This window comes from Artemia sp. Qi Xiang Cuo, chromosome 18 (assembly GCF_049724085.1).
Source record: "Artemia sp. Qi Xiang Cuo chromosome 18, ASM4972408v1, whole genome shotgun sequence".
Lineage (NCBI taxonomy): Eukaryota > Metazoa > Arthropoda > Branchiopoda > Anostraca > Artemiidae > Artemia > Artemia sp. Qi Xiang Cuo.
In genome coordinates this window covers 56,851,699-56,865,885 of record NC_142811.1, presented here as the reverse complement: position 1 = coordinate 56,865,885, position 14,187 = coordinate 56,851,699, and the positions used below count along the sequence as shown (strand labels likewise).

The following is a 14,187-nucleotide window of genomic DNA, read 5'->3' as shown; positions in this document are numbered from 1 at the left end:
ATTATATGTTCATTCATTTAAAAATATCATAGGCTACAAGGTGATTTATTAACGTCAGCAAGGAGAACTGTCTCTCAGCTGATGAGCTCGAATGCGGAAGTGCCATAAGGAACTTCATCATTTGTGTCACAATTGGGAACATAAAATCACCTGCACCATTCTTGCACTTCCCAAGGAAGTTCCAGAATAAAACAGGATTGCTGTTATTTTGTGCATGTACTCAAATCAGTTCTCCTGCATGTAGAATTTGCCACCATTCCCTGTTTGAAGCTTCTACTTCCAGATCTATTGTCTGCAAGAAGTGATCCAATCCAGTAATTGATGAGACTGAGCCAGAAACTGCAACAGTAGGGCCCAAACACTTTAGCCAATGTAAATGATTGTCTTGATTGCTGATTTGGAATTGGATCTTCTCACAAAACAGTTGGTAAAACCTAACACATTTGTTGCAAACTCTATCAACTAATTTGGCGTCACAGTTTTTCGCAAACGATTCAAATTTTGCACCAAAATACATACTCTCATAATTTTTTAGGTTGTTTGGGTGTTTAAAGTCAACCTTCCAAGGTCCCAAACATCTCAACTTTTCCGTTTTTTATAAAGCAACACATTATTTCTTTCAGTTCTCTTTCGACCTTTTCCAAAAGGACATGTACTCAAACTTTTTCACTCTGGAACCCTAGGGTGAGGCTGTTCACTATTGATAAAATGTGTCCAAGGAACAAATGATGTAACTGCAGTGTATTGTTCCTTAGAGCAGTATATAGAGCATAAGCGGATGGTATGCTGTCAGCCAGTATGGATTGAAAATATAAGATTAAAACTTCCCACTGCTCAAGCAAACATTCAGTTATGTATTCTATTGCCAGCCAACGTGTTTTACTGGGATACAGAAGGCAGTGTTCAGCAACACTACCAAACCTTTGACGCTCCACAAACTCTTGCTTTCTTTTTGGACTGTAAGCAATGGAATTATATATATTATGGCTGAACTGGACAATTGACTGATCTAAAATTTCCAGTGCAGCTGCTGAACAAAATGCAAAAGAGAGATAAATACACCCAAAAATAGAAGGCCAAGGCAGGTCTTGTTTCAAAAGTGTAGCTAGACCATTCTTTGATCCAACCATAATGCTGGCATTGTCTGACGTGAATCCAATCATGTTTTTCAACAGAATCCCTTTTGAGTCAAATTCATTCACTATGAGCTTTTGTAGTCCTTGTGCAGAGGCATCAGTGACAACTGGCATAGAAAAAGAACACTCATCTATATCTTCATTACTCACTGAGAGAAATCGCACCATTATGACTAAAAATTTGGTTGTTGTTTGGTCAGTGGAGTTGTCCACAATATTGGAAAACTTTGTATTTTTTAGTTTTTCTGAGAGATTGTTAGCCTCAGTTCTTACCACTTGTTTAATCAAAACAGTGGTCTTTATTCTTCCACAGTTCAAATTATTAATGGCTTGAGAGTCTTTGACATGAAACTTGAGAATTTGTGGAAGTGTGTCCATTACTGAAATAGGAAGATTCTCTTTGGCAACCCTTGCAGACAAGGTCAATGACAGCTTTACACTCTGGTCATGGCAACTTTTATGTTTGTGCACTCTTTCAGAAAAGCTTGCTGGGTTGGATGCTGAAACCTGTTTTTTTTTTTTAGCTTTCATGGCTTTTGCATGCTCTGATTCTGGACCTCTATTAGCATGATGAAGCATAGCGGTTTCGCTACCCTTTAGCACCTTGTAGCGTACTTTGCTCAAATCTATTTGGTCTGGGACTAGCCAGTCTCTGAGTAGGGAGTTCTTCATCCATTTTTCAGAAAAACTTTGAGAGTAAAACTTCTTTGAGTTGCCTCTTTTACTTATAGATTTTTCGTTATTTTTTTTTCTTTTGACCACCGGTTCTCTTATCATTCTTTTTGCGCTTTTTAGTTTCTAAAACTCTCTTGTCAGATAGTTCAGACAAGTCAGACTAAAAATCATCTGAGCCACCTGAATAACAGGACGAATTACTTGTACTATTAGTTTAGTTTTTCACATAAAGCATAACAGGGTAGGGCATGGTCTACTCAAAACACAGTCAACTCGATAAAGCAAATCTACCATTATATAAAAATTAAACAAAATGGGACAGGAACCACTAGTTTCATAAAGCAGATGACTAATCACTGAACCACTAGAATTGGTTTCTAGAATTGAAAGCAAATGGCTTCTAGAATAATAAAATATAAAAAAGTTTCTTCAGCTGTAAGTAAGGAACAGCAATACCCTCCTAAATCCCTCCATCCTACTTTTTTTCTGATTGTTTTGTTAAATGAAGCCGGGAAATCTCTCTCTCCCTTTTGTGGAAAACTATATCTAGGAATATTTATTTTCCCCTGGGTCTTTAGAGTGTTATGTTATCCCCTGTAGAGCTATTGGACTTTTCAACTATACTGAATAAAAAGTCTTCACGAAACTTTTATCAAATATCTTTGACGAAGATGGGGCATGGGAAAGGGGCTAGTTGCCCTCTCATCTTTTGATTACTTAAGAAGGGTACTGGAACTCTTAATTTTAAATCAGCCCTCTTCCAATCATATTGGTCCATTGGTTTGATACAACCACTCCTGGAGAAAGGGAAAAACTAAAAACAAATCAACATGCATTCGTCATCTTTCTTTGAACAAAATAAATAAAATTTAACATTTTTATAGACAAAAGATAGAAACATCTACATTCTCTGAAGTCCTGAATCTGAAGGTATGAACTTTATTAAGATCCCTCTATTTTTTGGAGGTATTTGCCCCTTTTAAAAAATCATGTAAACTCTTTGGATTGTAGATTTTGATAATTTAATTTAAATTTGATGGTTTTTTATATTAGGAATCAACATAAAAATCTAACTCTTTTGGTTTATTAGTTGTTACTCAGTTTTTTCTTAGGAGTTTTGGTCACTACTAGGCCAAGTCACTCCTTGCTCCTAGTTCGTCACCCCAAACTGTCTGATTTATCTTGAAACACAGATATCAAGTTGCAAAATAAAATAGCACCCCCCCCCCCTAGTCAATATTCTTTTTTAAAATATTAATAACTGCACCCATAGTTCTAGCATATGTCAGCCTATCTAATGCCTGCATATAGCTTTAGCTTATAAATCATACAAAAGTTTCCTGTTTTTCTTTCAGCTAGCACTATTTGGATTATTAACTTACAATTCGTGAGAAATAAGTCTAAAAACAACATAAAACTTTACAAGAAAAAAATATGGACCTAATAGCAAAATTCTTACTTTAGACTATAAAAATACAACACTTGTATTGCCCAAGGAAAAAAACTCCACAAACAAATTTTCCCCTGAAATTTACTCCCCCCCCGCCACCACTGTAGATCGTCTCCTCTGCAGTATATTCTCCCCTGGAAAGTGTTTAATTCTTCCCCATTTAATCACTTTCCCACAATTAACTACATCCCATTTTCAGTTTTCAAAAAATAAAGTTAAAATTATTTACTTACCCATCTGACATTGTTTGATAAAGAATATCCAGAAAATCTGAAAATTCTTGGCATCATTGTGACAGAAACCTTGCATTAATTAAAACTTGCTAGGGATGCCGATCAGAGTTTATAATTATATCTCCCTTTTTGTCTTGGCTAGAAAACTGTAACTACAAAAATTGCACTGAAGTGTTTTATTGATTGAATCAGGGTGTGGGGGGTATACGTTTCTGGAGGTTCCAGGATACGCTGAATATCATTTTTATGTCTAAAATTCCTTGAACCAAGCAAAGCTATGTCTCCTTGTATTGCTTGTCAAAACTGATAACAATAGGAAAAGAGTATAGGTTGAAACCACTTGTATGTGCACACCAAATTTCTAAATGTGAGTAACATATACATATATTGTTTGAATCTACTTTATCCTAATTGTAGAAGATAGTTGATGCAGCAAGAAGCATACCAATACAATACAACATACAAAACAACACAGTATACCAATACAATACCCACAATACAACACAATATACCAATACAATACAACTCAATATACCAATACAATACCCACAATACAATGCAACACAATATACCAATACAATACCCACATACAATACAACATACAATACAACACAATATAACAATACAATACCCACATACAATACCCACAATACAATACAACATAGAATACAAAACAATATACCAATACAATACCCACATACAATACAACACAATATACCAATACAATACCCACATACAATACAACACAATATACCAATACAATACAATGCAACATACAATACAACACAATATACCAATACAATATCCACCTACAATACCCACAATACAACATACAATACAACACAATATACCAATACAATACCCACAAGTAGCGCTGGTGTTGCATAAATTATGATTAATTTCAGTAATAATCTTTAGTATATTTATGACAATTCTTTTTTTTAGGACTGGTTAAAAAAATGTATAGAAAAGCGAAAATATTGAGAGAAGTCAGCATGGTATTATTAATAGAAGTAATTCTACATTTATTAAAAAAAAACAAGTCTTTTCAACTGAAAGTAAGGAGCAACATTAAAATTCGAAACGAACAGAAATTATACTGTATATGAAGGAGTAGTCTTCTTAATACCTTGCCTTCTTAATACCTTGCTCTTCACGCTAAAGTTTTTAGCACTTTAAAAAAAACTTCCTATTCTAATTAAGCAGCCCTTGTATTTCAGGAGTCGTTCTTAAAAATATAGACAAATATTCAAACTTTAGTGTAAAGAGCAAGGTATTGAAGAAGGGGGAAATCCCTTCATATACGGAATAATTTCTGTTCGTTTTTAACTTTAATGTTGCTCCTTGCTTTCAGTTGATAATATTTGTTTTTTATGTTTAATTTCAGATCGTTTCTCAGATAATGCCTGTAAATCTGGCTCACCCTGTATAAAAAATTCACTCCCGTCATGGTAAACTCCTCCTTGGAAAGCTTCTCCCACGAAAATACTCCCCCCCTAAAAATTCCTCAAGTACAGTTCAATCCTTGCTGAAAATCCCCCCCCCCTTTGTAAAATTTTTTGCCAACAATTCAGCCTGCAAAAATTATCCTTAGCATACTTTTATCTCCAGAACTATCCCCAGGGGCTCTGGGGTCATGTTAAACTTAAGGTTTAGTGCCATAATCTTAATGGCTATCTTAAACTTTTGATCAAGCAATTTTAGGGAAAAGATGGACGTGAGAGGGGGCTAGTAGCCCTCTGATCTTTTTGGTCAAATAGAAGGGGCACTAGAAATTTTGGTTTCCTTTAAAAGAGCCCTCTCCCAATGTTATGGGACAGTTGACTCTATACAATCACCCCTGGGAAAAAATTACATGCTTCTGTGATTTTTCTTCTGGAAAAAAAACGAAATTAAAAGTTTTTGCAGACAGGAGCTTGAAACCTGAACGGTAGGGCTCTCTGATACGCTGTTTCTCATGCTGTGATTTTATTTAAAATTATTTTACTTTCAGGAGTGTTTCCTCCTCTTAAGAATATCATGCAAATTTTTGCAGGTTTGTAGCTTTTTATGGGTAGCACTAAGCTTAATGAATTTTATATATTTGGAATCAGCATAATAATCCAAGGATATATTGATTGATATTAAAATTCCATTTTTGAGAGTTTTGGTTACTATTGAGCCATGTCCCTCCACTCTTATAGTTCTTTGCTACCAACTATTCGATATGTTAGCAAATGAGTCCAAAAACTTCAATAATAGGACGTTATCTGTGCTTATTAGATGGTACAGTTACAAATAAGAGAATTTGAAGAATTACTGGAGTTTCAATTAGATATTAGAAGTAAAAAATAAAACCATTAAACAACTCTCGGATTAGATACCCTCCCAACTGCGTTCAATCATCAAACTACAATCGATTTAACCTATCTAGTTATGTTACAAATCTTATTACAAAAAGGGCTGAGTCCTATCTTCTTTTTCAATAATTTCTTTTTTCATTCAAAAATTATATTTAATGTATATCTACCTTCTTATTTTTCCTTGACTCCATTTCTGCTGTATCTGTAAATGTAGAGGGTGTATTTATATCCACTATTCACTCCACATTCAAAGGTTTTAACAAATGAAAATCTAATTTGGAACCGATAGATTATAGAGATTAAAATTCATAAATTTGAAGACAAAAATTCGACCTGAGCGAATGTTGTGAAATAGAAATTATAGAACAGTTTTGCAATTTTCAGATTAAATAAGTTCGTATATCATCTTGCTGATAGCGCTCTGGGGTCTATCTGTCTAAATCTGATATGGACGTATGGTGGGAAATCGGAAGTTTCAAAGGCAGTATATTTGCATAAACGCTAATCTAGAACATCTTAGGAACTGGAAGCATATTTCCTTCTCAATAACCCGTACAGTGGAGGAAGTTAGTAATGACTAATGTAATCTAGCTCAAGGGTTTTTTGAAAGGAATCGTATAAAATTCCAAGAATTACAATAGTTTCATTAGTCACTAATGTAATCTAGCTCAGGGGTTATTTGAAAGCAGTCATGTGAAATTCCAAGAATCACTTTAAAAGAATCTCACAGTAACTAACTAGCTAACGGCAAATCTATACATATTCATATAATTTAGGTAGGAAGAAAGTGAACACACCACTTGATAACTTTTTATGGTCTTTTCAAATTAAATATCCACTTCAGGGGAAAATTTCATACGGCCCATATAGCCCCTAAAAAAACTACATATAGCTTCTGTGGAAAATTTCATTCTGAGCCCTTGAAGGGGATCAAAACAACCCATAGTTCTTCATGGATAAAAAGTCTTACTTCATAATATGTAGAATAGTTGTAGTTAAGACATTTTGGCTAAAGCTCCAATATACTTTACCCTCCAACCCCCTGAATGTGCAAATATATAGCCCAAATTCTATGTTTTGAATACATTTTGCCATGCATAACTCTTGTTTCTACCTGTTTATCAATAAATTAGTTAACTGTGATGAAATCAAGAGCTGGAAAAAACACAAGACACATAATATTTGGGCGTTAAATAGTACATTAGGGCAGAGAAGGAGGGCTAAGGCTAAAGTAAAATGAAGCTACGGCCAAAGTTTGTTATCTCAGGTATTATGCATATTATGAATTAAGAATTGTTTTTTTTAATATATTTCCTTCTCAACAACCACAATTCTAAACTTAAACCAAGAAACCATTGTCATTTGTTGCTGATTCAAGAATAGTAATTATTATTTTCATCAGTCCTAATAGCAAAATGTTATTCTGAAAGCAAATATGCAAGAATTTTCGAAAAGAGTGTTAAATCTCTCATAAAAGGCATCATAGTAAAACAGACAATACACCATTGTTGAAAACCCTAAATAGAAAACTTACAGCTCTCACCTTGAGGAAGAATGAAAATCACATTTTTGCATACATAGCAGTAATGCATCCTCTTTTTTTTATCTGTTTCTTTATCAGAGCACTGAAACATCATAGAGAGTTGTTTAAGGCCTCATTTAAAAGCTAGTGTTATATGTTATATCTAATTAGCTTTTTATCTAATTTTCACCTTTACATAATGGTCTAAAAACTAAAAACTTTTTTTTATCTGAGCACTGAATTATCATAGAGAGCTGTTTAAGGCCTCATCTAAAAGCTAGTGTTATATCTAATTAGTTTTATCTAATTTTTACCTTTACATAATGGTCTAAAAACTAAAGAAAAGGCAATAAGTTGTTTTTTGAGCCCCATTAAGCATGTGTGCCCATAAGGGGGAGGCTCCATCCCCCCCTGGCTGAATGACACTGCCTTATATTTTTATATGTTTTGAGATTTGTATTATACAGCATTGGAAGGGCCAATCAGACCAGGTAAGCCCCTCCTCCTTAAAATTCAGCTTATGGGCGCCCATGCCATTAAGGTTTAAAATGGATTTTCCCTCAGAAGCAATTATTGAATTTGGAAAGAACATAAAAAAGGCATCAAGTGATGTATTTTCTTGTTCTTAGCTAAATTATGAATACAAATATAAATTTATCAAACTTACTTATCTTGGTATGTATTTAGTGGATGCTCTTTCCAGAAGAAAATATTCGAAACAAAAGTAGGACATCTGTTTGGGATTTCTGGTAAATTTTCTGATTAACTTAATATTAGGATAGCCAAGAAATAGACACCAGTAGAATCAGAGCTTCATCCTGAATCTAAATATAACATTCACTTGCATTATAAATGAATCTCCCCATTCCTTTTTATTGAATGTCTAGTCTCAGTGGCGGATCCAGGGGGTCGAGGGGGGCGTACCCCCTAAAATAGTCTAAAGTAGTGTAATTTACGTAATTAACGCACGTTTGCGTTAATTAAACTTGTTCCTAACGCACGTTTATCGGATCAACCTATTTTGCCCCCCCCCCTAAAAAAATCCTGGATCCGCCCCTGTATAGTCTAAATTGTATATATGCACTGAATTTTTCATTATATTCATAAACTGTTTATTCAATTTGAAAAAAGAATGACATACAAAAATCTATTGCATATATACAACTCAGGCTATATGTTTGACCATTAAACGTTTGTTTAATGTTTAAAGGTGTAAAACTAATTAGCAATATAAAATAAAGTTAAATCTGGATTCAGGATGAAAATCTGACTCTTAAGATATGTTTGTTTCTTAGCTATTTCAATATTCAGTTAATCAAAATTTGCTAGATTTCATTATGAGCAAGATTTTTTTTTTAATATATTTTTTCTCGAGAGTAGGCCTAAAAGTCCTAAGTTGATACCAAAAGTTGCACCATTATGATCCATTACGCAATTCTATTTTAAAGTATGTTGCTATTCTGATAGTGCGCGTGCCCCCTTGATGCTCCCGTTAATAGCCCTAAGAATATATGTAAACTAAGAAAAATAAAACAATTAAGCTCTTACTTCATAGAATGGCGTATGTTTAGATTACAGGTTTAGATTATCATGTTCCCTTCCATTGTTAGGCGCTTTTAAAAATAATATTCAAATAATATTTATATTCGCAATATTGTTGTTCTCACTCAGGAAAATCCAAGTTTGATCAAAGTCAATAATGTAGAAACTCAATTAACAAAGAAAAATCATATCACCATGAGATTAAAATCAACAGTGGAATATATTTTTGGTTCTATATCTGGGACCAACAGGAGGGGGGGGGGATCTAAGAAAAGTAACCATGATATTTTTTTAATGGTATAAAATGAGGAATTTAATGGTAGCAACTTTGTTTGTTTGGAATGTTTCTTTCTGGAGAGAGTAACTGCTAAATAAGGAAAATTGCCTTCCTTCTTCCCATTGGAAAAAGTCCTATTGGGGTTCATATTAATGTGTGTCAATATCCTTGTAGAATATAGGTTAGCAATTAGACCTGTTTATGATTGTTTTAAAGTAGTAATCGGAACTGTTTATATTTTTTTTAAAGAGCCCTTGTGTTGGATCATTACCATAATGATTCTAAGTACCATTTCAAGGTATATTAGGCTAGCCCCTTCTGATAAAGCCAGATATAGCCTTAGGCTATTTGTAATACTTTGTTATTTTGCCTGTTTGACATTGTTTTTAGGGATATCAGAAATACCATGGTTCTTATCCCTATGTGTTACCTTTCTTTTTTATATTTTAAGGCCAAAATTTTAAGTCCAATTGTTTTTATTGTTTTTTTCTTAAACTTGATTTTAACCAAACAAACAAAATAAAAAATGGAGGGTGAAACTCTGTTTTGTTTCATGTCAGTCTTTACAGTTTTGCTGCTTTTCATTGGTTGATTTTAAATCATGTTTTTTTTTATCTTTTAAACTTTTATCTTTTTTATCTTTTTTTAGTATAAAAAATGTTTTTTTTATCTTTTAATCAGAAGAAAACAGCAGGTACTCTTTGGTTTTGGTATGTAGAATTTAGTGTAAGTGTTTGCAAGTTGTGTTAATTTTTAATATTCTTTTGTATTTTTGTGTACAGTTGAGACTTGGTAGCTTCACTTTATTGTTCATTAGTAACTGAAAATGGAGTTAAAAGAAAATCTGGCTGTCCAACTCAAACACATTGATTAAAGACCTGAACCCTGGAATTCTTCTGGATTTCTCTATCACCTTCCTGAACCTAATATGGTGTTATGTGGAACTTAAAAGGTGGGGAAAAGTAAGGGTTCAAAAACATGGTTGTAGAACTTCTTCAGATAAATAACTTTAAAATATAAAGGAAATATGACTATCTTTAGTCTCAAAATTAAGAGCGTATCATTAGTTTTTGAGCTTATAGCTGCTTCCAGACCAAGTCAACTTTGTCCAAAATTTATCAACAAAATATTTCTTTTCTTTCCAGAATGGCAGCTGGGTTTTGTGTATCTCTTCTCTGAACTTCCAGAATGCTGTACTTCATTTGCAAATTGTTCTAACTCTGGAAAAAAAACATATAAAATATATAAAAAAAAAACAGTTCTGCCAATAATTCTTCAAGATTTCAAAATCAATGTACCAATTTTCTCTAGGGAATCCTCAACATTTTACAGATCTTCTGAATAGAAAAGTGGAAACACTGCTTGCCCTTCAATGTGGCTGCGTTTTCCTAGGAGGATATTATTTCTTAAGGAGTCAAGTGCCTTCTTTATATCTAAAAGTAGAGCAGCTGGGATTGAGCCAGTATTTAAGGTCAAATGAATGAAACTAAAGATCAAAGCTTGTGCATGCTCAGTCAAATGCCCAGCAATTCTGATTGGTGAAGTTCAAAAAAAATATACAAATTTGTTAGTAATTTGAAGAATGGCAAATTGAACTGCCTTTAAAAGAAAATATTAGCCTGACACTTTTAAGAGATTCCGGGAAAATACTAAGGTTAAAACAAGCAGAAGCAAGCTCAGTTAAGGGGGGGGGGGAATTGCTGGTAAAATGAACTTAATAATCTTGTTAGGAATATCAACTAGGCTTAGTTTAGGCTCCAATGGCATCGATTTTAGACAAGCCAGGGATAAATAAGATTTGTCATCTGGATCAGAAAGTGTGGAGAAACACCCGCTGCAGTGGTTTTCCCTATAGCAGAAAAATAAGATGCTAGCTGACTTTCAACAACTTCTTTTCTGGATAACAACTGATATTTGATTAATAGACTTTCAGGTAAATCTTCTCTGGGAGAACCTGGTTCCAAAGCTGATTTAATATGTTTCCTGGTCTTTCCAACATCTTTTACACTTTCAGAAAACTTTCTAAAATAAAGAATAGACTTTATTCAATAAACAAAATGATTTAAATAAGCTGCAGTAACTTTTATATTCATCTATGTGATGGACTAGAAAAGAAGCTTTCCAATTTTTCTTAAGATAATTCTATCTCTTCCAGCTCTTGAGTAAACCAAGAGTCATCCAAGGGTTTAAAAGCTTTGATTCTTTTTTTCCAAGTTTGCAAAGATGAGGGGTTGCAAGTTTGGAGTATTGCAGTTTTCACTTAATCATAAAGCAGAAGAAAATGTGGATTCAAATCTGACTCAGAGTCAGTCTTATTCTACAGTTGTTAGTCAAAAATAGTTTTAAACGTTGCAGATTCTTTTTGTAGAAGGGATGAGCAATACTCGTTTGCAATGTATTTTTACTAGATGCAGGTTCAGGAAGGTATAAATTAAGAAAATAGGAAAGTAGTCTGAAATGCTGTTTACCAAAACATAGCTATGAGCAATTGGTAAAGAGGAAAAAATATTATAGATTAGAGTAGCTGTTATCTCAGTTACTCTAGTAGGTTTTAACGTTGTAGGCAGCATGCCAAAAGAAAGTATTACAGCAAGAAAGCTCTTTCTACATTCTAAGAAAGATCTCTACAATTGGAATATGCACAATTATCATACCCATAAAAAGCAAGACCTCACTTTCCCAGGTGAGCTGTTCAGAAAAATTACTAGGCATACCCATAATTAGAACCATCCAAAGAAGGATCACCCAGACCAACAACATATGCCTGCAAATCATCCATTCAAATCTTTGGTCAGTCAAAAGACCAGATTACCCTTTGAGTTTTTAGCTACAGCACCGACAGTCCCCCATCCCCCCTCCAGCAAAATCAAATCTATTACATATTTACTATTTAAATGAGAAAAACAAGTCACATTTATCTCTTTTTCATTGCTCCCAATTCGATTATTTAATAAACCTTCAACATTTAATTGGTTTCTAGTATCACGTGGACCAGCATGAGTAAAGATGGAACATTATTTTGCCAGCTCACTCCAGAGTCCCATCCCACCTCACCAGAAACAGTGAAAACATGTTCCTAATTAAAAAACCTATGTGAAGGCTGAACTTAAATTTAAGCAAAGGAGTAATAGTTAAAAATAACTTAGTAAGAGAAAAAATATCACTCAGACTTAAAATTATAGGAGTGAATGGAAAGGAAAACTGGAAAAAAATGACTGACAACTTTGTAGTTGAAATATAAATGACTCATGCGACAAAGGTGATCAAAAGTGCCAGGTAAATAAAAGGTTCAGACTCTTTCGATTTATATTTATGCTTTCTTCTTAAAACTTCACTTACTATTTTCTTTGAGATATCAAAGAGAGTTAATCTCAAATCAATTAGTTACCCTAAAGAAATTAGGGCAGGAGTTTTAATACGTTTGAGTTTTCTTTGCTTTCGGCTTTAGTTTTACTGTCACCGCATCTGCTGCTTACTGAAGTGAAAGGTAAACTTGTTTTTCTTTTTAGGTATTTTTTTTGAACAGACCTTTGATGGAAGAACACCTTATGAAATAATTGTTTATATCAGAAGAGAGCTCCTAAAGTTTCATTTAACTTATCTATCCCAATGGAAGTTCAAAGTAATGATGAAACTGCTGCAATGGATATTTGTAAATTGTGCGAAATTGATTATTTTCTGGCCATCAAAAAATTTTATGATAACGATGAGGCAGCTCTGGAATTTTTACGTCATCATGGGATTTTTCCAAAAAGTGTAATTTGTCCTCGCTGCAATACATCATGTTATTTTTACAAAAGTAAAAATACATGGCGTTGTCCTCAGTGGCATTGGGTTATTCAACACAAAAAGAAAACAAAAAAATTTTGTAATTTTACGAAAAGTGATAGAAAAGGCACTTTTTTGGAGAAATCAAAGATTCAGCCTTGGAAATCTGTACTCTTTTGTAATCAAATTATAAACCAGAAGTGGGACCAAAGTCAGATCAAGGATTACTTGAATCTTTCAAGTAATACTGTAATTAATTGCGGATTTTTTGTATATGAAATTGCTGAGGCGTGGCTTGCTAAACAAGAACCAATTGGAGGTAACGGTGAAGAAGTTGAAGTAGATGACACATTTGTGGTTCATCGAAGGAATGAAAATATTCGTATTCGAAGCCGTCGGTGGCTTTTTGGTGGCATTGAACGTACAAACAAAAGAAAATTTATTGTCGCTTTGAATGAAGGTCAAGAAAAAGATACAGAGATGTTATTAAAAGTTCTGCAAAAGAATGTCAAACCAGGATCTGTTATTTATAGCAATTCAGGAAATGATCTTAACTTGTCATCGATGAAGTGCAAACATTTTGCTGTTGGTCGCTCAAAAAACTCAGGAAATTTTATCAATAGTCACATCCACACAAATAATGTCCAAAAACTACTATGCTCTTTCAAAGATACCATAAGAAAGGGAATAAGTCCGGATAATTTGCAACAGCACATTGCAAGATTTCTGTTTCTTTCATCGTTTGACAATAAAAAGGAACTTCTTCATCATTTTTTTGTTGAAGCAGCAAATATAAATTCTTTTGGCTCAGACAAAAGGCCAACTGCAGTCAATGGAAATAAACGTTCCTGCCATCCTGAAGCATTCAATGAAGATCTAGATGATACTTATTCAGAAAACATATTGATTGAAATTCTGAAGAAGTAGGCTTTTCATTTCTATTCTTCAACTGTGTTTTTTTATTTGAATAGTTATTTAAGATTCAGTTCTATTTAATTTTGCATTATATCAAGTTTCCAAAGCCTAAGTACATATGCTCATTGAGGATGTCTAGGGTGGTGGGAAAAATGAAATATGCACGGTGGTTGTCGCCGTCCTCCAAAGTCTTCTGGAATGTCTGGGTGCTTTTTTTTCAAATTGTTACACATTTTTTTTTTATTAATTTTATTCTTATTATTGGTTCCTTTGACAAAAATTAATATTATCCTCCAGTCCCGAGAAAATTCTTGAGTGCATTCTGTG

At 33.6% G+C, this 14,187-nt stretch overlaps 2 protein-coding genes across 2 annotated transcripts; one reads left to right on the top strand and one right to left on the bottom strand.

Annotated features, from left to right (window-relative positions):
* The first annotated feature begins 287 nt into the window (after positions 1–287).
* On the top strand, positions 288–13,972 carry LOC148941688 (uncharacterized). Its single transcript, XM_089104460.1, has 2 exons — positions 288–427; positions 12,687–13,972. The coding sequence occupies exon 2, from the start codon at positions 12,787–12,789 to the stop codon at positions 13,870–13,872; it is 1,086 nt and encodes a 361-aa protein (XP_088960586.1). The 5' UTR covers positions 288–427; positions 12,687–12,786; the 3' UTR covers positions 13,873–13,972.
* LOC148941689 (uncharacterized) lies at positions 657–1,913 on the bottom strand. Its single transcript, XM_089104224.1, has one exon. The coding sequence runs from the start codon at positions 1,911–1,913 to the stop codon at positions 657–659; it is 1,257 nt and encodes a 418-aa protein (XP_088960350.1).
* Positions 13,973–14,187: the final 215 nt, after the last annotated feature.